This window comes from Artemia franciscana, chromosome 13 (genome assembly GCF_032884065.1).
Source record: "Artemia franciscana chromosome 13, ASM3288406v1, whole genome shotgun sequence".
NCBI classification, from domain to species: Eukaryota; Metazoa; Arthropoda; class Branchiopoda; order Anostraca; family Artemiidae; genus Artemia; species Artemia franciscana.
Genome location: NC_088875.1, coordinates 19,482,913 through 19,508,362, shown reverse-complemented (window position 1 = coordinate 19,508,362; position 25,450 = coordinate 19,482,913). Strand labels below are relative to the sequence as shown.

General features: G+C 35.7%; 2 protein-coding genes across 11 annotated transcripts in view; one reads left to right on the top strand and one right to left on the bottom strand.

The window, feature by feature from the left end:
• The window catches only part of LOC136034622 (mitochondrial potassium channel-like), a 66,316-nt gene extending 63,711 nt beyond the window's left edge, over positions 1-2,605 (bottom strand). For all 3 annotated transcript variants that reach the window (XR_010619218.1, XR_010619217.1, XM_065715916.1), the window contains exon 1: positions 2,440-2,605. Coding sequence is in view for 1 of the 3 variants with exons in the window: in XM_065715916.1 (XP_065571988.1) it covers positions 2,440-2,592 (153 nt within the window). In the remaining 2 variants the exon portion in view is untranslated. The remainder of the gene's footprint in view (positions 1-2,439) is intronic.
• Positions 2,606-5,679: 3,074 nt separating this feature from the next.
• Positions 5,680-25,450, top strand: part of LOC136034619 (valine--tRNA ligase-like) — a 79,068-nt gene continuing 59,297 nt past the window's right edge. For 2 of the 8 annotated variants that reach the window (XM_065715912.1, XM_065715908.1), the window contains exons 1-6: positions 5,704-5,779; positions 8,864-8,969; positions 13,515-13,759; positions 14,567-14,676; positions 20,621-20,745; positions 23,451-23,615. In XM_065715912.1, the coding sequence (XP_065571984.1) occupies positions 13,525-13,759; positions 14,567-14,676; positions 20,621-20,745; positions 23,451-23,615 (635 nt within the window). In that variant the 5' untranslated portion in view covers positions 5,704-5,779; positions 8,864-8,969; positions 13,515-13,524. Of the gene's footprint in view, positions 5,780-8,863; positions 8,970-13,514; positions 13,760-14,566; positions 14,677-20,620; positions 20,746-23,450; positions 23,616-25,450 lie in introns of all 8 variants that reach the window. The other 6 variants (XM_065715910.1, XM_065715906.1, XM_065715911.1 and 3 more) reach the window with 4 other exon arrangements.

Sequence of the window (25,450 nt, the reverse complement as noted above, 5' to 3'; positions counted from 1 at the left end):
TAGGTTGAAGACAAATATTTAGGGACAAAACTGACAGAATAACTAGGTGGTTGCTACTAGCAATTGGCAGTAAATAATCATTACAAATGAGAGAATCAGGATTGCACAATATGATGATGTCTAACAGTGAGGGATTCTGATCAGCTACATGGCATGTAGGCTTATCAATAGTCTGATGAAGAAAATTATTTGATACGCAAGATAAAAAAGGTGAGTCTCTACTATTAGATGAAGAATGTCCAGTTCCTTTAACCCACTCAATTACAGGAAAATTAAAATATTTAATGATTATTAACTCAGATGAGCTAAGAAGGGATATTTATCAGATGTCATTTCATCAATAATGGTTTTGAAGGTCAATTCACTATCTTTTAGGGAAGGAGCACTTGGACTTCAATAGATGCACCCAAGATGTAACTTTTTTATTAGCAATGGAGATTTCAAGTTATACACTTTCAATCAAAGATATATCAAGCATAGAAGGATTTACAGCACTAACTTGGATACTGTCTCTTACATAAACACCAACTCCTCTTTGACAATTTGGGTGCCCCAAGTTGCTAAATAGTTGATATCCTAAGATCCGTAGGGACATTTCAATAATTGCCAATAGACTATGTCTCAGTAACACTCTTCTTCTTTTTCAGCAGGCTGGACTTTTCAGTCAATACTATTCAGCCCTTTTCCTTTTGACTCACTCTGTGAGATGGACAGAGCTATGGAGCTGGTTTATCTTACATAATTTGTATCTGCTCAGATTTCTTGTAGTATATCTTTTGACACTAGCAGTTGAATTATAAGAGAATATATATTGAGCTCTGTGCTCTGTGTGCAAGTATGGTCAGCAAGACTCTTGGCTGTTAGTGGAATTTTGTGGTGTTTGCAGCATTCTAACGTTTTACATTGCAGGGTATACTGTGCAGACATCAGCATATTACATTCAAATGGGCAATGATCTATTGTTTCATTTTTAAGATCACATGACCTGCAAAGGGGAGAGGAGGGAACTTCACCACTTGAATTAGGGATCTAATATGAAAATGCCTGAAAATTCAGCCCATTTGAGCCTGACCAAATTCTATGATAAATCTTGGAAAGGTGCTTAGGGGGGAAAGGTGATAGGGTTGGATTCTTATTATTTATCAGTACCTCTGTAAGTCTCCACTGGTAAATATCTCTAATGGAGATTGGTGTCCTATTTGGCTGGTCAATATTTGAGGCACTATTTGCTATTTCATCTGCCTTATGGTTACCTATTATACCCGAGTGGCTTGGAATATACTGGAAATGAGTTAAAATATCATTTGAAGCAAGAATATCAATAATCCTAAGACAAAGAAATGTGTCAATATCTATCTTGTATTGAGAAGCTGAAGAAAGCAGCTCAAGGCTTGATAAAGAGTCAGAATATATTGTAATATTTTTAATATTAACAGCCATATATTCATTAACCATGAGGAAATCTAATGCCATGATTTTGGCATTTAGCTCAGCAGACATTACTGATGCATTATCAAGTAATCTCTCACCTAAAGCAATATTATGGGTTGGGAGAAAACGCTCCGTTTGCCACTTTCTCATTCATTTTGGACCCATCTACAAAAATTTCGAAATGGTTTTTATATGCAACATTATTGATCTCTGCAAATTTTTTCTGAATAAAAGCAATGGGGGTAAGTTCTTTGGTCCACTTGATTTGTATTTCATGGTTGGATGTTGCTGCTGTTGACATCAACTTTAGTTGTGCCTGGGTTTCTGTGTGGGCTCAAGCAGTAGTGATTGCTTGGGAAGAGTTAGTGTTGGTCCCATCTGCAGTAGTTTTTCACATATCTTTGGTGACTTAACTCCACAGATAAGTCTATCTTGTACCATTTCATTATGGATTGCAGCACTGTACTTGTGAAAAATATTTAGATCTGTCACATACTGTTCCACAGTTTCAATGTCATTCTGATCCCATTTGTGGAAAACATAGCATGAGAAGATTGGATTTGCAGATGGACTAAAGTATTCATCGAACTTTCGCATATACATTGCAATACGGTTTTTTTCAGCCTTGGTGAGAGACCAGGTGCTGAAGATGTCCTGTCCTTTCTCACCAAGCCATATTAGTAAAAATGCACATTGAACAGTCTGTCTTTCCACTCAAGGGGCCTGCAAACATGAGTTTTGCATGGCTTTTGAATCTATTCCAAGCTTCCTTGAAGTTGTCTGCTTCCCAATTAAGTTCAGGGTATGGGACAGTGGATTCCATTTTTCTGACACCATGTAGAAATTTCTGTCTTGTCAATTGTTAAGCAGTATATTAGAAACTCAGGTTACAACAATCTGGAAAGTAAAGCATAATATAAGCACAAGCGTAGCAAAACATAAGCTAAAGCATATGTACAACATAGCAAGCAGGAGGATGTTACAGAGAAACTTAAAGAGAATACAAACCAAAAGAACTCTATTCTGGGCTTCTTTAACTTCACTGATACCTATAAAATCTTCATATTTTTTTATAGAAGCATTCCACTTTGCCCCAAGAGAGTCTGTTAGTCTTCTATATTTTAACATTGTCCTAAAGACAAAACCAGTGTTTAAGCCCATTTAAATTTCCTGCCTAAACTGATGTTTCCGCAGCTTACAAATAAACTAAACAGATACGATTAGTGAATTTTTCCTCTCGAATTTAGTAACTCTTCCCTTTGAAACGGCAACAGTGAGTCAGTAGCAGCGTTTCTACTTTTACAGATTTTCATGCAAATCAGCCATGCAAATTCTGCAAAGCATCAGCAACTAGCGAAGAGTATAGACTCTGCAAAAAAGCCACTGTCCCCATCAACCATGTGTTTGCGATTCGTAACAGATCGTAAAGACATTGAGACTATGGAAACCAAGCTGGATGCCTTCTTTGCCGAGAATGACTTGGCTTTTTCCATGATAGAGAAGCTAGTACCACTTGTGAAAAACCTACCAAATAAGTCTGTAACTCAAAAGATTGCTCTTGGAAAACAGAATGCAACTAACATTGTTCGTCAAGGGCTAGAGCCTTATTTTAATGAGATGTTTTGCAAAAAACTCGAGTCAACTCAGTTCACAATCATTGTCGATGAGACAATTGATGTCAGTGTGGTGAACCAACTTGCTGTTGCTGTCGTATTTTGCAACTCAGAACTTGAAATAGAAGTTGACCTGCTGAACATGATCAAATACCCTGACTCAAGAGCCGAGACAGTCTTTGAGCTTGTCGAGAAAGCTACCAAAGATAAAAGGATACCACTCGAGAACTGGATCGGCTACTGTTGAGATACCTGCAATACCATGTTTGGCTTCGACAATTCTGTTGTCAGCAGGATCATGGCTCAGTATCCCTGGATCGCCTATACAAAGTGTAGCAGCCACGTAATAAATCTTGTAGCATCTTATGCCTGTAAGAAGCAACCAAAGGGTTTATAAGATTTATGTTGTACCGTGTATACCCATTTCAATATGAGTGCTAAAAGAAGGAACGAATTTGTTGCCTTCCAAAGTTTTACAGACACAGATATCCATCAAATGCTTTTGTCAGGGCACACATGTTGAATTACACTAGAATTTTGCGTTGATAGAATTGTCGAACAGTGGAATCCTTTGCAACTTTACTTCCAAGGGTTAGCTCCCAAAGACTCTACTCACGCTAACGATAGAGCTACATAAGCGTTGGCTAATCTACTTTTGAGAATCCTGTTTAAATTTGAAAGCTATGTTCTAGAACTATTAAACTATTTCAACAATCTCTTTCAAAGCGAGGAGCGGCTCTTCCATCATATAAAACCAGAATTGGAGCTGCTGATCCGTAAATTGGCAATAAACTTTATGAAAGCAGCTTACGTCAGAGGGACGTCTGTGTTAGAGTTGGACCCTAAAAATGTCAGGGAATACCTTTCTTTGGAAGAAGTTTACCTTGGGATGCTCACCTAATTATCTCTGGAGACGTTGCAGTCAGACCGAAGAACTCGCACTGACGCCCATTCTGTCAATTCGATGTATGAGTCAGCCTGCTGTCTCTAGGTCGAGGCGATTAAGCAGATACAGCAAAGATTCGTATTTGACGACGAAACGTTCGTATACGCTTATCTGTTAGACCCTGTGATTACCACCGGCTCGGCAGCTCCAAAAAAACTATCAAATTTCTTCGCAAATACATGCTTCCGAACTCGAATGTTAATAGCATTCATGTTGATTAGCAGGAAGTGCTGGCTCCAGACCTCCCCAAAAGTACTGAAACCTTGGACTTCTAGAAAAAGATTTCTGAGATCAATATTCCCAATGGAAGTCCATGGTTTGCAAACATCATGGTTGTGATTAGGTATTTTGTTTTGCTACCATTCTCAAATGCCGTCGTTGAACGCTTTGTTAGTGTCCTAAAAATATCAAGACTGATTCTTGGAATCGTCTCTCATCTATCTCACTAAAGACTGTGATGCAAACAAAGGCAGAGATGAGAAGGATGATCGTTCACTCCAAATCGATTATCCTGGACCAGAAGGTGACCAAAATAATCATGTTGGTCAAGGAAAACACGACGGTTGAAGAGTGTCAAACACTATTTAATTTACAACTTGAAGTTTTTGTTTCCGGAGCTGATGCCGTCACCGACACATGTCGTGGTAGCTGATTTCCATTGTATCCCAGTACCCCAGAAAATGGGTGTTTGTTTTTATAAAGCATCATATATTATAGTTAACTGATATCCGTATTCGTTCTAGTCACTAAGCGTGTATTTTCTCTAAATTTAAAGGCTTTCAAAGGAGCTAGCTTTCAAGTTATTGGCCTTTATAAGTTATAATAGATCTATCGTAAATCAACTTCATATTCGTCGAGCTCTTTTAGCCCAAAGTAATTGCAGATCGGGCTTTATCACGATAAAAGGACAGTCTTTACTAAGTTAGCTTAGTTGCCTAATTATTGAGATAACAGGCTGATTCGTATACCACTTAACAAACTATTGCATGTTTGAGCTGTACCATCAGAGAGAGAGTCTAGTCTAGAGACTGAAAAACAAGCGTCCCTAGATATACTCTAGTCCAACTCAAGCAGAAGTGTCACTGACACACTTTGTTTCAGGATGTTGTACTCTTTTTCAAAATGAGATAGTTGCAGAAGTCATTTAGTAATTCACAGGCAACGAAATACTTGGCAATATTCTGGACTATATTAAAAATGTTTATGAACTGTTAAACACCTGTCTTACAACTCTTTTGGTATCTTCATGGAAGGGGGGGTGGCCGTTAGTTTCATTAAAGATACAAAAAGGGAAAACAAGATGTGAACTCGGAAGACAACTCTGGGTAAGAACACACTTACTGATCTGCAATTCAGCTTGACGATATTTTAGGTGAAATTCAAGTAGCCAGTGCACCATTTGTCCAATCTTAATATCTATCCCCTTTCACACCAGCTTTTCCAAGAGGTAAATAAATAGAATCTTTGACTTCTTTTTCTTGTGTGACTGTCCACAGACCCGATGGAATCTATTTTGAGGGTTGCATTGAACTCCAGAAAGTGTTTCAAGAGAGCAAACTAATATGTTTGCAACAGCTGCTTACCACAAAAGTTCTATTGGAACAGATTTTTGCTTTATGGATTTTTTAACGGAAAATTTGACGGATTTTTCGTTCTAAGTCGTCGGAATTTTACGGAATTTAAAAGAACGAAAAACTTGCCATCATGAAGTGGAAACACTGGTCTGTAGAAAGAAGATTCGTGGATCAAAAGAGTGGAAGCTCTGAACTTTCAATCAACAATAAGGCAAGTAAGTAAATTGTAAGTTAGGGCTATGTTTGGATGTCTCTTCTGTAAGGCTTTTACCAGGCTGGGGCTTGAAGCAAAAACTAAAATTCTAAAGATGAGTTCTGTTCACCTCCTAAGGAAACCAGCTTTTACAAGTTGGAAGAAGTTTTGGTAGGCTAATAGGCCTGTTGGGAAGCAAAGGTTTAAATGATAGTTTAGGTACCTTTTGCAGTAAATATTTTTCTGTTCATTCTATGAGTTTTTCTGTTCACCTCCTAAGGACAACCAGCTTCTCTGAGTTTAGAAGAAGTTTTGGTAAAAGGCCTATAGGAAAGCAAAGAGTAAAATTATAGTTTAGCTACCTTTTGCAGTAAATATTTCTCTGTTCATGCTATTGACTTATGAATAAATCAAATGGTAAAATTTTAGTTTAGTGACTTCTTACTATCTTGGAAAGGGGTTAGGCTAGGAAAATGAAACTGTTGGGGATGGGTCTACAGGCCAATGTATATCCTGGGAAAGTATTTTGTCAATGTTTTTATTACCAGTATTACCTAACCTAACAAAACATTGTCTCTAAAAGCCACAGAGCAATTTTTGGTCATAAAACATTAGTGATTTAAAATTTAAAATTTTCAATTAACAAAAACAGAAATGATTGCAATTCTATATGTATAAATACAAGAATATTTAGTAAAATTCTAGTTAATTGACTTCTTGCTATCTTGGAAACTGTTTAAGTTAGGAAAATGAAACTTTCAGGGATAGATCTACAGGCTAAAGTATATCCTGGGAAGTTATTTTAAAGTACCCATCTCCATTCCTTCTCCCTCTAGATGGTCCTGAAATTTGCCTACATGAAAGGTCTATGCCTATTGAAATTTTACACAACAACATTTTACCTTAATTTTCAGCTACTAGTTGTTTTTTCTCTGCCTTTAGTTCTGAAAATGCAATTCCTGTTATTTGAGTCATATTTTGAGCCATGTCAGTGGTTTTTTTTTTTCAAAATTTAGGAAATGTATTTGCATATCTTTAAAACCTTATAAAATGGAATTGAGCAAAGTTATGAAGCTGAAAACAATTTTGTTGTACTTCAATTAAGCAGAAGATCTATTTTGCAAGGTTTCACTTTTATAACACACATATTTTCAAAGGTCAGGGCCCTCTAGAGGGAGAAGGAGTAGAGGTAGTTGTTTCAAAATACCTTCCCGGGACATTCTTTAGTCTGTAGATTCATCCCTGAAAGTTTCATTTTCCTAACCTAAGCCCTTTCTGAGATAGCAAGAAGTCAATTAACTAGAATTTTACCAAATATTTGGGCCACAATAACTCCATAATGGTGAGTTTGCAGTAGTTTTGCAAGAGAGAAAAGATGTTCAAAGAGTCAAAATGCATCTATTAACAATAGTTTCATGACCCCAAAAAAATTGTTCTGGTAATACCAACATTTACCTTAAAGTATGCACTTCCACTCCTACTCCCTCTAGACAGTCCTGAAATCTGCCTATGTGACAGGTCTATACTTATTAAAATTTTGACAAAACAACATTTTACCTTAATTTTCAGTTATCAGTTGCTTTTTCTCTGCCTTTAGTTCTGAAAATGCAATTCCTGTTATTTGAGTAGAATTCTGAGCCATATCAATGTTTTTTTTCTCAAAATTTAGGAATTTGCATGGCTTTAAAACTTTATAAATTGGGATTGAGCAAAGTTGTGAAGCTGAAAACAATTTTGTTATACTTCATTCAAGCAGAAGATCCATTTTGCAAGGTTTCACTTTTATAACATACATATTTTTGAAGGTCAGAACCCTCTAGAAAGAGAGGGAGTAGAGGTAGGTACTTCAAAATACCCTACTGGGACATACTTTAGCCTGTAGACCCATTCCTGAAAAATTCATTTTCCTAACCTAACCCCTTTCTGAGGTAGCAAGAAGTCACTAAACTAGAATTCTACCAATCAAATATACCATTTGATGCCTTTTTTATCATCTTATAATATAATAATGAATATTGGCTAATATGAATATAATTTATGAATGTTTCTCTTGGAAATTCAAATTTAAGCCCTTTTTGAACCCTTGAAAATGACCAAAAATTTTGTAATTTTGGTATAAATAGGCTTATAAACCATATATAGGCTATTTCAAACCATTTGATTATGAATCCATTTTTAAAAGTTAGGCTATATAATCTACCAGCATTGAATTGTTACAATTAAGCTGAATCAAAATAATTTCTCCATTTTTTGGTCTACCATGTTTCTTTAGTCTGCTTTGACATTTTCCCATAAATAGGTGAAACAGAAGTTTTTAAGCTGTCAAACAGAACAAGGTGAAAACAGAACAAGGTGAAAACAGAACAGGCAGATTTGTTTAGTTTAGAGCACTTAGAAATGCTATTTCTAGAAGTGAGGGGTGATGTCTCTATTCTTCTTGTCATACTTTGATCAAAGGACTTCACTTGTCCATTATGACCTCTTCTTCCTGTTGGAGAACAGGCCTCCAAAAATGCTTTTGTCACAAGGTTCCAATTCCAGAATTTGTATAAGGGTATATCCTCTTTTGTCATCTTCCCTCCCTTCTATTTGATTAGTGGGAAGCATGAGTACTTAGCTACCTGTCCCCAGCAGTTTAAGGCATAGAGGCAGGGTGTAACCAATATAGCTCTTCCTACTTACTCTTGCTCTCTTCTACACAGCAGATCTACATTATAAGCTAGTTCATTTTCATTGACGTTTTCATTTGAAAATGTATCAGAACCACAGGTATAAATATCAGTACATGTCAATTAAACTGATTATCCACAGTTATTATTTTTTTTTCTTTTAGTAAAGCGCAAATTATGCTCTGGTCTTGAGAAGGCATGGGGGCTATCAGCCCTTGTTTTGATTTTTTGCTCACCTTGAGTTTGACTCATCTATTTTTTTTTATTTTTGTTCTTTTTGAGTTTCATTTATTTATTGATAGTGATTTGTGGTAGCTTTCAACTTGGAAGATTATTTGACTTTATTTCTGATCATTATTGGCTTATTGGAGCTCTTTACTTTTCTGTGAAAAGTGAAACTATAAAAATCTTCTAATTAAACAACTTTTGTGTTTCAGGAGTCGTTGGTAAAAGTTGGGACTCAATTCAGACTTTAGCATAAGAGTAAAGTGTGGAGGAGGGGTAACCAACTTCATATACATAATAATTTCTGTCTGTTTTAAGGTTTGACGTTTTCCCTTACTTTCAGTTGAAAAAGCTTGTTTTTTCCAATTAAATTTTTGTGGTTTTTTAAACAATACTGAGAAACCTGGCTACATCGACAATTTAATCCTGGTGAAAACTTACGAAAACAATTACCCTCCATACCTCCTCATGTAAAATTGAGTAAGCAAAGAAAAAGTAACACAAATAAAAATAATTTCGTATAGGAATTCTGGCATATACCCCAGTGTAAAATTGCTGTTGAAAACTTCAGTTGTGAAACTTCCTTCTCCAAAGAAAGTTCCCCTAGCAGAGAGAGTTCCCCACCTGAAAAATGTACACAAACTGCCCAATGACAAATACTATACATAAACAATGGGTAAACATTAACAACTTAAGGACTTCCCCCAAGGGGCTGTGGGAGTCATTTTATCTTCATAAGCATAGTTCATGGATCTTAAAACTATGCTGAACAAAATAACTATCTCAAAGTTTTGTTCAGATGGTTTTTTGGGAAAAAAGGGGCATGAGAGGGGGCTAGCTGCCCTCCTTAAAAATTGAACTAAAACTTCCAATTTCCATTTAAAAGATCCGTCTATCAATGCTATAGGACCATGGCTGTATACAATCACCCCTGGGAAAAAAACTAAAAAAAATAACAAAAATAAACACACATCTGTGATCTTTTTTTCTGGCAAAACAAAATAGATTACTAATTACTAATTTCCGCAATTTTGTAGATAGGACCTTAAAACTTCTGCAGACGGGTTTTCTGATATGTGGAATCTGGTGGTGTAATTTTATTAAGGCTCTTTGACTTTCATTGGATTTTTCCTCCCTTTTCAAAAATCTTTTTCTCAAGCTTGTAACATTTGGTGGGTAATATGAAAAGTGATGAATTGTATATATTTGGATCAGTGTTATAAACAATTCTTTTGATATATCTGTTAATATCAGAATTCTCTTTTTTCTAGAGTTTTGGCTACTATTGAGCCGTGTTGCTCCTCACTTACAGTTTGTTACCATTAGCTGTTTGATAAAAAAAAGGCATCAAGTGATGTATTGTATTTCAGCCATGCTAAATTATGTTGGAAACTGAACGTAATGGTAGTTTTTATCCCTAATAAAATATTTTTCTAACAAACGTGTTTTTAAAGTTTTGGTTACCATATGTTATTTTGAACCCTCTTTGTCCTTTTACGGGCTCAAACTGTAATTTTTTCAAAAAACCATAGTTGAAGTAAAAAAGAGCATAAAAACAACATCAATTTGTTGACAGGTCAAGGAATATCAAAGTGATGAGACTTTTGCATTTAAGTTGATACCCAAGAGAGTTGGATCCCCTGGCCCATACCTGCTCTCAGTGTGTAGATTTAACTATCTAGCTAGTCTGAGCAAATGCCAAAATGCTGTTAACGCTTTCAAAATTTAGCCCTGCCTTGTTTTACATTTGCAAGCGCTAATATAATACTTTTTTTCTTTTTCTTTTACTCAACTTGCTAACACCACACTCAACCTATCACATAACACCAGTGCTTAGCTTATAACTTACTAGTATTTTTATGTTAAGGCTTAAAAAAAAGCTTTGCTAACCTTTCATGTTTCTCTTCTTTTTGTTGGTTCTTACTTTATTCCACGATTGAACACAAGATTAAATGGGATCAAATTCACTGCACACTAATTAACAATTGTATATGTTCAGTTTCTTTTCTTCTCAGCAAGGGGTCTTTATTCTTTATCAGTTGACCAAATTGCTTGAACTGGCTACAAATTAGAGGAGACGTTATACTCTAGTCACACCACGAACTCAGAAAGGTTGCTGTTGCTGATTTTTTTCACATATTAAAGTCAATTGTCTAGTAACCATATCATTTTTATGTGACTCTTTCTGGCTCTTCGTGGAGAAGTGCGACAAATGTGCGGCAGTTTGCAACCCTGTGAAGAACAGAGAATATTATGGGCTTGCAGATGAAGAGATTTTGATGGGCTCTCAGAGGAAGTTCTTGAGCTGGTGAAAGGTATTCTGTATAGATCAGATCAACTCCCGATTCCCTCTGGCTCCTTGGATTTCTTAATTGTATTTATCATTAAGCTGAGGTATCTAAGTGACTCAATGTCTTTCGTTTGACTTCTATTTAGGTTTTGCAGGGATGTTGCTTATCCCAGCTGTCCATACAGTTTTTTGGTAAATTTTTATGAAGGCCAGTCAAAAGTATTCTTTTTGCTCCTTCACTGATCATGGCTTGGGCAGCATTAGCAGATTCAGCAAGCATGGCTGCATCATTATCCTAGTCAAGATCCATCACAGTGAAGAAGAGGATCACTGCTACACCTTTGTACTTGTAAGGGACAAACAGTAAAGCAATCAATGACAAAGTTGAATAAACTTAGCAAAATGATGCTGCATGGACATACATCCTTCTCAGTAAGGATAGGATTTGAGAGGTCACTGTTAACCCTGACTTGGTCTTGGTGCCATCATAGCATGCCCTTAAGAGTCTGGTGAACTTTCTAGGAATGGCACCCCCTTTCATAGCCATCTATATGGGATATAATTAAAGATAGCGGTGAAATCAATGAAGGTTTGATTGTCTCCTGTTGATGTTTGAAACAATGTTATAGAATATGTTGTAGGCTAAATACCTGACTACAGCATCCCAAATCTGGTTAAATTCTGCTTGGTTAGGTTCTCTTCAAGAGTTCATAGCATCATGAAACGTGTCTGAAAGTATAATTGTTAACAGTTAGGCAGCAGTTTATCTGAGGGATGTGCATTGGCAGTTTTTGTATTAAATTCAATCTGATTTTTTGAAAATAGGGAGAGACATTGATGTCTTCCAGTCATTTGGAGTGTATTTATTGTGCTAGGCACCTCTAATAAGTTCAAGGAACCTATCTAGAGCCAAATCAAGTAGAACTCTCTGGAGGAATGCCACCTACCCTGTGACTCTTTTAGTATTTAAGTAGTTTAATTGATTTTGATTGTTACCTTAAATCATTCTTTGCCAACGATAAGGACAAGTCCTGTGAACGCTGTTCAATGATGATAATGATGACTCAATTTGTTAGGCAGATCCCAAACTGTGAGCCTTCTGTGGTTTCCTGTACCAGTCTTGGTGAACGGCAGACAAGAAGGCTTCAGACATGAACAGTATTTTGGCCAAGGGAGTTCCATAGGTTGACTTCACAGTCAGAAAAGAATTTGTTTTGCAGCCTTGTGTTAGTGCGATTTTTGGGTAAAGCTCCAATGATACTTGGTACTTGGCAAACTTACTATCTGGAATAGGCTGGGGATCACACTCTCAAGGGCTCCTGCCTTTTATTGACTAAAAACCTTTTTATTATGCAGTAGAATGGGTTGCATATCTTCTTTTGCTAACAACCATTTTTTTCTTGATGTTGTGGACCACTGTGAGAAAGCCATTCCCATTAAGTTTGCCAAAAAAGTTTTTCTATGTTGATATCTTTGATTCCATACTGCTTTTTTAACTTTAGCTTCTATTCTCTTTAGGTTTATAACCACTTTCTTGTAGTCATCATTCCACTAAGTTTTTTTCCTTGTTAGAATCTTGCAACTTAGACTGACTAAATGATTTGAATATGGCATTTACTGAGGTATGTCTTAGTATGTTTATGATAAGTTTGATTTTTTCAAGTACCTCCAAAGCTTGATGGAACTTATCAAAGTTTATGTCTTGTAATTTTTCTCTAAGTTTAGACCCATCTGCTTTTGATATTTTTATTTAAAAGTAGGCGGGATGGTTTTGATCTTGCAACTTAGACTGACTAAATGATTTGAATATGGCATTTACTGAGGTATGTCTTAGTATGTTTATGATAAGTTTGATTTTTTCAAGTACCTCCAAAGCTTGATGGAACTTATCAAAGTTTATGTCTTGTAATTACCCATCTGCTTTTTATATTTTTATTTAAAAGTAGGCGGATGGTTTTGAACTTTGCATTTTTGATTGTGCTTCGAATTGCCATATTGCCTCTGTGTGAAGGTCAAAGTTCAAGAACTGGATGGAGAGTTTTTGTGATGAAAGGTGTCTGGACCACGATATCATTCGTTTCCAGAATTTGTTTTCTGTATCACTTTTTTGCCATGTTTGACTCAGGAGTATCAGAAAGAGTATTTTCAGGTCAGAGACTCTAAATATTGAATGTACTTTTTCTCTCGTTTGGGCTATGAAGCCATCATAATATTATGGACAATGACATCAACCACATCAATATTGTATATATTAGTGTAACTGGTTTTTAGGTCCGCCCACTTTAGACAGATCTAAACTGCAATTTGTTTGGACTACAGACATAAGAAATAGGTTGTACAGGAAATTATTCTGGTTCCCGTGACCTAGACTCCTGACATATGTGTACTCATGAAATTAATCGCTTTGTCCCCAGCAAAGGTACTAATTGTGTTCCATTGGTTAGGGCTTCCTTAAGCATTTCTAATTCTCTGGATTGTATGTATATGTATTATAGATTGTATGTAATATGTATTTGGTATGGTGATAATTTTTTTTCTTCTAGTAAGTTAATAACATATTTATATGTTTTTAGGTGAATAAAAATGGCTGAAGAAGCCAGCAGTGTGCAAAACCTTGAAGATGCTCCAGTGAAGACTGCAAAACAGTTAGAAAAAGAAGCCAAGAAACAGGCCAAACTTGACAAGTTTAACGCAAAAAAGAAAGCAGAGAAGGATGAAAAAGCAGCTGCAATTCCATCTGCTACAGATAAAGAACCTAAGAAAAGTAAAAAACCGAAATCAACTGCAGAAGAAATCATTGAGGATAATACGCCTCCTGGTAAGCCAAGCCATGCTTGCTTGTTGCTTGCTTAGATATAAGATTACCTTAAATCGCAGCTTGGAGCGATATAAGGATTTTCTTTTTGCTTGTGTATTAGTCAGTTAATTTCTTACTATGCAACCTAAATTTTCCCAAAATCGTTCTTGCTAATCAACAGTTTGCCCAGAATTTGACGAAGAACGTTTCCAGATGACTCACAAACAAAGTCCTATTAAATAAATATTTTCTGCCATTATCAATATTAGCAACAGATCTTTTTTTCAAACTGCAAAAACTACTATTAATATTTATTGTCAATATATCCAATAAAAAGGAACATTTTTTATGTATTTTGGACAGACATGGTTGAGAAAGGCAGAGCAAAAAAAATGGAAAGCAAAGTTCTTTTAAAATATAATAAGAACAACTTCTTTGTTCTGCTATTTCAGCCTTTTATGGTTGTCACAAGCCTTTTTTTGTAATGTTTTAGGGCTCTTCTTTTTATTCATGACAGTCTTTTGTTCAGCATTCATTTTCTCTCCACATTGAAAATATTGTTACTAACAGTAGTTAAAATATACCTTTAAATTGAACCGGACCTTGGTTATTAACTAAAATGAAGATATACAAAATAGTTGTGGCTCTTGTGGTTTCTGGTTGTTATGTTTTGTGCCTATTGTTTTTTTTTGTGAATTATTTGAAAAATTAGTAGTGCTTTTGCATTTGAAAAGAAAGATATCCTCAAAAATATTTTAAAATTTAAAACAATTATCTAATATAAGTTTGGTATAGAGTCATTTTTTAACAGCTGGTCCTTTTTTTTAGGAATGAAGAAGAATCTTAGAACAATGCCTAATGCTTATAATCCCAAATACGTGGAATCTGCCTGGTATGAATGGTGGGAAAAAGAAGGATTTTTCAAACCTGAATATAAAGTAAGACCAATTCTTTCTACTCTGTTAAACAAAAACCATCAATCTTGCTTTCCTAATGCTGAACTAGAAAGTTTTTTTGGTGTTGATGTTTCAACCAGTCATTAGGCTAGAAATACTTCTATTGTGAAAAAAGTCATGCTATTAAGTTAGCTGATGTAGAAAAAACTAATATAAACATGGAGAGAATACAGTTAATACTGTATTGATTCTTTGTACCATTTGTTGCTGTAGCTACAGCGTCAGATACTTTTCTGAGATACGGTAAAATTGGCTCCAATTCCTTACGTAATGACCAAACGTTACTTTTCATCAATCTTGATTTATTGTCCCCTGACATCATGGAATCTAAGGGTTAAGAAATGGCCGCTTTGAGCGCAAATGAGGCAAAGAAACACCTGTCAAAAAATAAATAAATTGGTAGTTTTTTTTTGTGGTGGTTACTTTGCCAGTGACCACTCTCTTTTAATGTCTAACTTCAGAATAAATTTGAAACAGCCTCAAAGCTGTCTAGGAAGCTCTCCAACTCCGAGTAGATCTCCTTAACGACACAGCAGCTCAAACAGCCTACATAGCCACCCTATCTGACAAGATCTCGGAGATCACTTCAACCTCTCCACTACCTCTGCAAAAGAGTGACATTGACAACCTGGTGACTAGCACCACGCACATTGTCCGTGATGTCACTCTCTCCAGCAGTGACCGATACAAGCAGCATACAGAAAGCAAGACGTCGTACTAACGGCGCCTTTGTTAAAGAAAAATTTTAGCTGTGTGAAACGGCTTGAAGAGATTAGATTCACACTTCATGCACGGAAGAACAAGAGAACTGGCTAAGAAGGACCTCAGGGATCGCTCCCTCCAATCCACTGATAGAATCAGATCTAGAGAGAAAGAGAACTTTGAGAACAAACTAAATTCAGCCATTCTCCGTGACCCGGCTGTGCTAACCAGTTTCCCCGTAATAACTGCCCTTCCCTCGCTCTGAAATTGAAGCAGCCACCTTAGTTTTGGTGACCAACAAAGCTGCTGGTCCCGACGAAATGCTGCCTGAACTTCTGAAAGTTCATTATGAACGCATTGTTTATCTTAATATCTTTATCATAAAATTACCGCAGTTGCCTGGGACGTAGGTCACTTCCCCACACCATGGTGAGAAGCCACCAGTCCCTCTCCATAAGAAGGCCATTTGTGACAACTACCGACCCATCAGTCTGACCAACCGTGCTGCTAAAATAATGACAAAAGTGAAAAAAATGCTAGAACGCATCTGAGCTATACTCTCATTAGTCATCTCAGAATACCAAGTGGGTTTTAAACCGAATTGGTCAACAGTCGATCAAATTTTCACAACCCGTCAGATCATGGAAAAATGTCTGGAACAAGACCGCAGTATCTACCAGCTCTTCATATATTTCAAACCCCATCCGGTAGCCTCACAGGAGGGGTAATGGTAGACAAACTTCCCTATGCCAACGATATAGTCCTAATTTCTGAGTCCGTCCACGATATTGAATCCTGGATTGAAATCGTCCACAGAAAAACCAACTTCTTTTGGATGATCATCAGCATCACGAAAACGATGGCAATACATTGCTCCCGCAAATTCTCAGGTAAACTCCAGCCTCCAGCTTGAACATGGGTAATATATAGTGAGTCAATGAATTTACCTACCTTGGTAGCTTACTCACCTTCGAAAATAACCACTCCAAAGAAATAAAGAAACGTCTGGCACTTGCAAACTCCAACTTTAAAAGTCTGATGCTTATCTGGAGGAAAAAGAAATTATCAACTAAAGTTAGGCTTTTTAACTTGCTTCTCAATCCTATTGCCACTTATGCATGTGAATCCTGGACTCTAAAAAAAGATGATTAGCGTCGTCTTGCTACCTTTATAGCTTACTCACCTCCAAAAATAACCACTCCAAAGAAATCAAGAAACGTCTGGCACTTGCAAACTCCAACTTTAAAAGTGGGATGCCCATCTGGAAGAACAAGAAAATATCAACTAAAGTGAGGCTATTTAACTTGCTTTTCAACCCTATCGCCACTTATGCATGTGATTCCTGGACTCTAAAAAAAGATGATAAGTGTCGTCTTGCTACCTTGGTAGCTTACTCACCTCCGAAAATAACCACTCCAAAGAAATCAAGAAACGTCTGTCACTTACAAACTCCAACTTTAAAAGTCTGATGCCCATCTGGAGGAACAAGAAATTATCAACTAAAGCTAGGCTATTTAACTTGCTTTTCAACCCTATCACCACTTATGCATGTGAATCCCGGACTCTAAAAAAAGATGATAAGTGTCATCTTGCTGCCTTGGTAGCTTACTCACCTCCGAAAATAACCAAAATCAATAAAATCACTGCGACGCATTACGGGCATCACTTTTCATGATAGACTTTCCAACATTAAGCTTCTCCGTAATCTCAAGGTCAAACTAATCATCCTCGACAGAATCTAACTACTGCAACTACGATGGCTAGGGCACATACAATGTACGGATAGCACTCTCTCCTGAAGATAACCTTTGATAGCTGGGTACGTGATTCTCGGCCTAGAGGGTGCCCCCCCCCCAAAAAAAAAAGAGATGAAAGGACAACTTCTCGTCGCTTAGCCTCCCGCACCTTCTCCACCACGCAGAAGTAAGAAGTGCATACAAGATTTACATCAATAGGATGGTGAAAAAAGAGGCCCCAAATCGACATCCAAGGACGGACGAAACTTAAGTCATGTGTATGCTTTTGTTATTGTTTTTTTTTTTTTTTTTTTTTTTTTTTTTTCCTGGAGTAATTGGACAGAACCAGTGGTCATAGAATATCAGGAAATCTGGTCCCTCAAACGTGAATTCAAAACTAGTCAAATTTTCAAGGTAAAATAGAAATCATGTCAAAGCAAAGTGGTGATTTTTGGCATTTTGTGGCGGAAATCACCAATTTTGGGCCGAAGAGGACCAGAACAAAAGATTAGATAGATTTTTATTTCACACGAATAAAAAAAAGTTCAATAAAGCTTGCATAGAGCTCAGCTCGAATAGAAGGCTATCAATTATTACTTTAATTTCAATCCACCAAAAATAAAGATAAAAAGGATAAACCAAAAACATCATAGCACATAGAAGGAGAAGGACAAAGGAAGGTACTCCAGTATGGCAAATTCCAAAAATAGTAGGCTACTAAAAAAAAACTATCAAGTAGAATCACCCCGTCATCAAAGGTTAATTATATATTCTACTAATTTAGTCTTTAAAAGTGATCGGCTTAGCCTCCTTATTTAATTTATTTAATTTTTTTTCCTTATTTAATTTAAGCCTGTTTGCTATAGAAGATATTTGCTATCTTTTTGAAAATCTATCTCTTTCGACGTTAACCGAGAGGATTCTACACGCTCCAAAACGAGCCAACGAAGAAGCGAGTGAGCGAAAGGGAAGAATGCGAAAGGGAAAGGGATGAAGCGAAAGAGAGTGACATCACGGACAATGTGCGTGGTGCTAGTCACCAGGTTGTCAATGTCACTCTTTTGCAGAGGTAGTGGAGAGGTTGAAGTGAGCTCCGAGATCTTATCAGATAGGGTGGCTATGTAGGCTGTTTGAGCTGCTGTGTCGTTCAGGAGATCTATTCGAAAGTTAGATAACTTTTTAGACAGCTTTGACGCTGTTTTAAGTCTTATTCCTAAGTTAGACATTACAAGAGAGTGGTCACTGGCAAAGTAACCATCGCAAAGCAAGCAACCACTAATTTTATTACCATTCTTCTCGGTTTAAATTGCAAAATGTCGTTTTTCTGTCGATGGGGGATCAAAATCTCTTCCTAGGGTTTTCAGGTGTATTGAGTTTGATAGCGTAATTTTCACCAAGATGGGTTTACTTATTGTAAGAATTTTCTTTTTCTAAGAATTTGCATTTTTTGTGCTAACCCTTTTGGATGAGTAAATTAAGATTTAATAGCTTTTAAACATTTGGGATTAATATTAAAGGCTAACTCTTTTTATAACGAAATTCATTTTTTAAAATTTCGGTTATCATTAGCACAGATCTCTATATACACTTCATTTTCACGATATTTATTGATTGATATACTTAAAATTAATCAATTTCGTATCAGTTTAAGTTTTGAATTTTGAATTATATCTGCTTTTGCCTTTTTGTATCTTTCTTATTTTCGTTAAAACACAGTCATCTGCTTAAAATAGGCCTATTATTATTGCAGCATATTTACGATCATGTCATAAAAAAATGTTGCTCTGCGAAAGGGTGTAAGAATAAAAATTTAATTTAAAATGGACTTTAACATTATTGTAAAGTTCAGCTTAGTTGCTGAGTTTAGACTATCAACGAAATAGCTTGTGATATTATATAATTCCTGCATTATTGGTAAACTTATAAAATATCATTTGTGTATTCATTCACTTGCTCGTTTTGTTTTTGCGATTAAAACATAATTTTGGTACTTTTTTCTGTTATAGATATCTGAAATGCAAAATATAAATTGGAAATATATGTTTTCAGCGATAATTTATTGAAAGCTTAGTTTGTTGCCACTATCTTTTTTTTTTAATCCTAAATTTTTTTCAAACGGCTTAATCAGGCACTATCCTGGTAAAGTTCGTCGTTACGTTACCAGATTGGATCATGATTAGTAGAAAAAATTACTTTGCTTTGGGAAAGTAAAATCCAAGCCAGATTTATGATGTTACCTAGACTTTGTCTTGGGGAAAGATCTAAACTTAATTAAAAAAAACATTAAAAATTGCCCTTTTTTCAACGTCTATTAGTGTAGAAAAAAAAATATACGCCATGTTTCAAAAATGCAATCTGGCAAATGGATAGACTTGAATCTCAGTTATGAAATGATATCAAAATTGTCGTCTTGCGTTGACAAATTAAATCCATATTGCGTTGGCAATAAAAATAGCACTAGGAACTTGACTCTTTAGGTTTTGTCAATTGCCGATTTCAATTGCCTGCCCAAGTTGGCGAGTGAATACTTTCTTCATATGCAAGTGCTTCGGGGCCATGGAGGTGAGCACAAAAGATGCTTCACACGGTTAAAGAAGATACAATGAAATAGACCGTTTTACGGTGATAGAAAACAATGCCAGATACAGTAAATAAATGCCGAACAAGTAAAGAATTCAACAGCCTTGCTTAACGATTCCACTTTTGTTACAGGCTTTTAGAAGCAGGGTAAATGTTGTAGTTTATTTTGAAAAACTAAAATAAATATTCATTTTATTTGTGCTTATAGCAGGACCAGATGGCTTAAATGTTTAACCGTAAATTCCCCAGACTCTCTGCACAATAAAAATAGAATATGATGAAATTTTTAGTCTCGACATAGAAGTTAATCTTTTTATTTTGTTGCTAGTAGGGATGGTTGAGGTGAGGAAGGGACTGTTGAAAAACATCATTGGGTATTCTGGCTTCGTAATGCGTGTTATAAACAGTCATGAGCTTATATGAAAGCTGAAAACCTGTAAACTTGTAAAATTGAGTATGAAACCTCATTTACTGACACAAGAATAAATGCATTTTAGAAGCATAGAAGAAGCTCTAGTTTTTTTTTTTTACTTATAATTCTTAGAGATAGCAAACTAATGCTACTAAGTACTAATCATAGCACAAAGCCTCCTAAGGTCAACTCAGCACAAAGCCACATCAGTTTCTATTCTCCACTTTACGTTCTATTCTCCTCTCTTCGAGAGAAGAGAGCTTGCGACAGGTAAGTTTTGAATCTTAGTCTCCTGACTTTTCAGGTAGGATTTCATTCTCTGTGCTGTTACAAGGATCACATGTCACAAGGAGATAACAAAGTCGGGGTTTATCTATGTAGTGAACACATCACTTATTCTGATGTTTTGTGCAAGTGACTTGTCTTACAACTTACACTTAACAGTTTTTAGACTCTTTCTTACTAGTTTTAATGAATTGGATCGATTGTCTTTCAGCGAGATTATGATAAACCGAATCCAAAAGGACAATTTGTGATGGTGATTCCACCTCCGAATGTTACCGGATCTTTGCATCTTGGACATGCTCTTACCAACTCAATTGAGGATGCAATTACTCGCTGGTAAGTCTTCGAGACATATGTATTTTAACTATCTGAGAATAATCGCGAAATTCGGCCTCTAAAAGGTTCAAGTGTTCTAGCCTGGATATACTAAAGACGTAGATTACTTTAAAATTAGATCTTTAAAATATATTAAAAAGTGACAAAAACGGACACTTATCTTTCACAAAGACAGTGAGACGTGTTGATTCTGTTTTTTCTTTTTTTTTTTTTTTTTTTTTTTTTTTTTTTTTTTTTTTTTTTTTTTTTTTTTTTTTTTTTTTTTTTTTTTTTTTTTTTTTTAGTACATAACTTTGAGTTTGACCTGTCAATGCACGTTGATTATTTCCTGGTGTGAACTGGTTTATTAATAGGGATTTACGGGTGTAATAAGAGGGTAAGTTGTTTCCTACACCCCACTGGCTTTACATTTACAGTTGAAACGAATGTGTATAAAAATCGGATAAAATTTTTAATGTGACACTGAAAGCAAAATAAACGGGTTTATTTATAAAACAGTAATACTAGAAGTCCGAATATTTTGGTTTCCCCTCCAAAAGCCTTTATTAACGAAAAAATAACTTAAACAAAATGTATGAAATAACAAAGGAAAACTGCATAAACGCTAGAGAAAAAAACAGAAAGACGAAAGTCAATCTCATATCATTTTTTCTCACAAGTTTTTGGTATTTTTTGTCTCAGTTGCAGTAAAATGGTAAATTAGAGTGATAAAATTGCAAGAAAAACGTGGCTTTTCATTAATAATTCAGTTTTATGGTAAGCTAGGTGAAATAGCGAATAAATAGTTATTTTATAATCGAAGTAAAAGTACCAGTAAACATTGGTTCTCTTACGCTTTACCTCGTTTTTTTTTTCCTATTTAAACTAATCTTCTAAAAATATTTCTAGCGATATTTGGCTCTCAGAATACATGTATGGAGAAGTTGTTACCAGATTGTAGCTTTTAAAATATTAGATCGAAGTTGGACCGCTCAAAAACATATAATACGTGACCTTCTACTTTTCACAACTTCACTGTATGTACTAGTTTGTTCTAAACAGTTCCTAATATGTTTTCATAAAAATAACAAATGTCTTAGCACTGGAAGCTGAGTAAACCGTTAGTTGTAGACAGTTTTTTTTTTCATCTACTGAAATTTAGTGGTACGTCAATCAGTAGGGGGCTCCTACTGATGGAAAAAAAACTATAAACCGAATGTTTTCCAAAATGGAATACCTCTTTAATAGCACAGGTCAACACAACTAAAAGTGAAAATAATCTGCTTAGAACAATCTTTTAATCATTAATATAGACCAGAATAAATATACCTTAGGAAGCAGTAGGCTGTCTGTTGAAGTATAAGTGCACACATTAAGTCAGAATCTTCTCCAATGAGCCCTACACAAGTTTTGGTGACTTCTTCAAATTCTTTTGCCTGTGACATTATTTTATACCAGAGTATTTTACTTCGGATTCCGAGGACTCGTTGTCTAAAATACTTACCAATTATTTTCTGCTTACATGGCCGTAACACAAACTGTATTTGTCTACTGATTTGTGTGCATTTGTCTACTGATTGATTGTCTATTAAGTAGATTTGTCTACTGATTGTGTGCAATTGGTGGTTGGTGGCAAATCATCCGACGCTTCCCGTGTTTTTCACCCAGATTTTCCCAGGTACCCATTTAAAGTTCAAACATTTAGAGAGGTTCCTTGAAAACGGATAAGAGTTCAAACATTTCACTCTGTATTGATGCGTCACGGTTATCGATGAATGATCAAATTGACAGTTTCAGTGCGTCATAATATGTTGAATAACTTTGTCCAAGTGTACTTTTTACGGTTTTTTTGGTATATCGTCTTCGATTTGTCAGATTGGTCCTTGAATAGTCCTGGATGTCAAGCTGGACATTTACTCAAAAGATATAGTCTTGCATCGCTCCAATAAACAGGTTTAAAGGTTCAGCTGGCCGTCAAATATTGTCAGGTTGGAAAAAAAAGAATATTATAGTGAAGCAGATTTAGTCAGATAGTGATCGCGGGAATTCTTCATCCGAAAAGATTTCTTATCTTTGTAACTCTAATTTCTGTTCTATTATTGTCTTTGGTAGTACAGAAGTATGTCATAAAAAGCTGTCTCTTGTGTCATTATCTGTTGAAATTCATCCTTTAATTATATAAATAGTCATCACGTCATTCATTTCCGTAATGAAAGGGCTTATTCTTAGTGTTAAGATAGTTAAGCCGTCAGTAAATTAAAAGCTTTCACCGATCGTGCGGAGAATCCCCGTTAAAAACTGTATAAATGAAAGCGGAATTAATTTAGGCCCCTGCGGTGAGCCAGGAAATATCAAGTCCTTACCACATCTACTATCCTAACTAATATTGCTAACTAGATAACTGGAGCCTTCCACTGGGCAAATTATCTCACTTCAAAAATCACCTCTTCGTTCTTATTTAGTACTAATTTAAACCACTTATTCACCTAACATTGATTTTTGAGCCCCCCACCATGAACTCGCAAAAGCTCCAAAATTCACTCCTTTCTTTTTACGTTTTTCCCTACGACACCCAAATACACTACATAATCTAAGTGTAGCCCCTATCTCAGGTCTGTATTATCCCTTAATACCATCTTAATGCCTTATTTTCTGCTAAAATTTCTGAAAAATACTAGGCTGTCAATGAAGAGATATTTCATATTTTAACAGGTGTTTATTTGTAGGCATAGAATGAAAGGAAAAACTGTACTCTGGGTACCTGGCTGTGATCATGCTGGAATTGCCACTCAAGTTGTAGTGGAAAAGATGCTGGAGAGACAGGAAGGGAAAACTCGTCATGAGCTTGGAAGGGAGGCGTTTACCAAGAAAGTTTGGGAATGGAAGGATAAGTAAGACATTAGTATGTTATGTATTTGTTGTTGGAATGTCTTTCCTACAGGATGCAGATAGTGTTTGTTTTTTTGTTGTTTTTTTTTCACTCATATCGTAATGTCAGAAGGATCTGCACCTCTTAAACTCTGTAATTCTTAAGTCTTTCTTTATTCATGTTGATAAGGAAGAGGATATTCTCCATCCAATTTGTCTGAAGAGTACTCCCATCCTGAGAAATCTTGAAGAATTAGTTGCAAAATCATGTAAGTTACAAATATCCTTTGAGTTTTCATTTCTATAACTTATCTTTTACCTTTTAACCCTTTCTTGTTTACACACGCATTTTATTAGAAGTTTTGATAGTTCGTTTTTGACTTCCATTTCAAATAAAATTGTTGTAGATGTAAATTTTGTTTGGTACCATTTGCTGTTGCAACAGATTTATTTCTAACTAGTTATTGCTTTTCTCCTTTCCAGTGGCCCAATATCATCAAAATCCTGGGAAGAGGGGGGGGGGGAACGTTGGAACCAACATTCCCAAATCAAGTGAAAATTGAAAAGTGATCCATAAAGACAAAGATATACCAAAGAAAACTGACCTGTTTCTCTTGATAATTGAATTATGCAGGTTTATCTTAGCTTTGACAAGATTTTTTGCAGCAACTAAATTTCAGCTGATGTGTAGGGGGTAGTTACCCCCTTGTCCCATTGCAAACTACGCCCTTGCTCCTTTCATTTACCTCAAACTTGTGTATCGTTATTTTTTCCGCCAGGTCCACTGCTCCAGGATTTTCTATTTCTTGTTATTTACTATAGCGTCATCTTTTTCTTTTTTTTCCATACTATATTTTTAATTGCCGAGGTTAAAGGTTTTAATTTAATGTCTATGCTAAAATCATCACAATGCTAAAGTCCACAGTATTTATGGAAGCTTTTATTAACCTATTTTGGATTTATGTTCTATCCTTGATAAGTCTAGTTGGAAAATTTGATGTGTTGGAGAAATAGAACCGACCAAGGTTATTTAAAATAATTGAAGTGCTTCAATTGTATACTTGAGAATTATTTATATATACAATGCCTCTTGGGTTCAATTATGCACGACTCCCAGGACCAAGACCAATAAAGCATAACTTGATCTCTTTTTTTCAAAGCCTCTTTTAAGGCAGATTAAACCCTCATATGATTTGTTTTGAAGCAAATTAGGCTTGTTTATGTCTGTGAATGGAAAGACGGGCTCCCAATTCCCTAAGAATGATCCGAGGGTCTAAAATCGGAAGAACTTCTATATTAGTGTACTAAATAATTATAGTTAAATGACGAAAATAGTCTAACTATGATAAAATTTCGAAAATTATCGGGCAAAACATAAAAACCTGCAGTTTTGTTATGGAGGAAAATCAGGCTTCAAGCGCCCCTGCATATCCCAGAAAATAAGCGTAACGATCATTAGAAATAATGAAGAAACGTAGGAAGGGACTTGAAAGGTGTCCGGATGTGCTTGCGTCGGAGCTATTAGAAATATTATTAAGAGGAAAAAAAATTGAAATCTCTTTTAGTGGAAAACCATTAAAACTAACAGATCCGGAATGGGGGAATAAACAATTAAAACTTCTCTGAATCTCTTTTTTTTGGGTTTCAGCTGCCAAAATTTAGTATGGCGTGAAAATAATAGCCCAAAGAAAACTAAAGGGACTTTACGATAGTCTCGGATCCATTCATCGCCATCTGTTTATTATCGGTTTATGTCTTTATTTCAGGCTTTAAAAATAAGCTGGTAGCAACGTCACTTTCGTATTCTCTTGCTAAGAATAAATTCTTTTGTGTCGTAGGATTTTAGAGATAGGCAAGA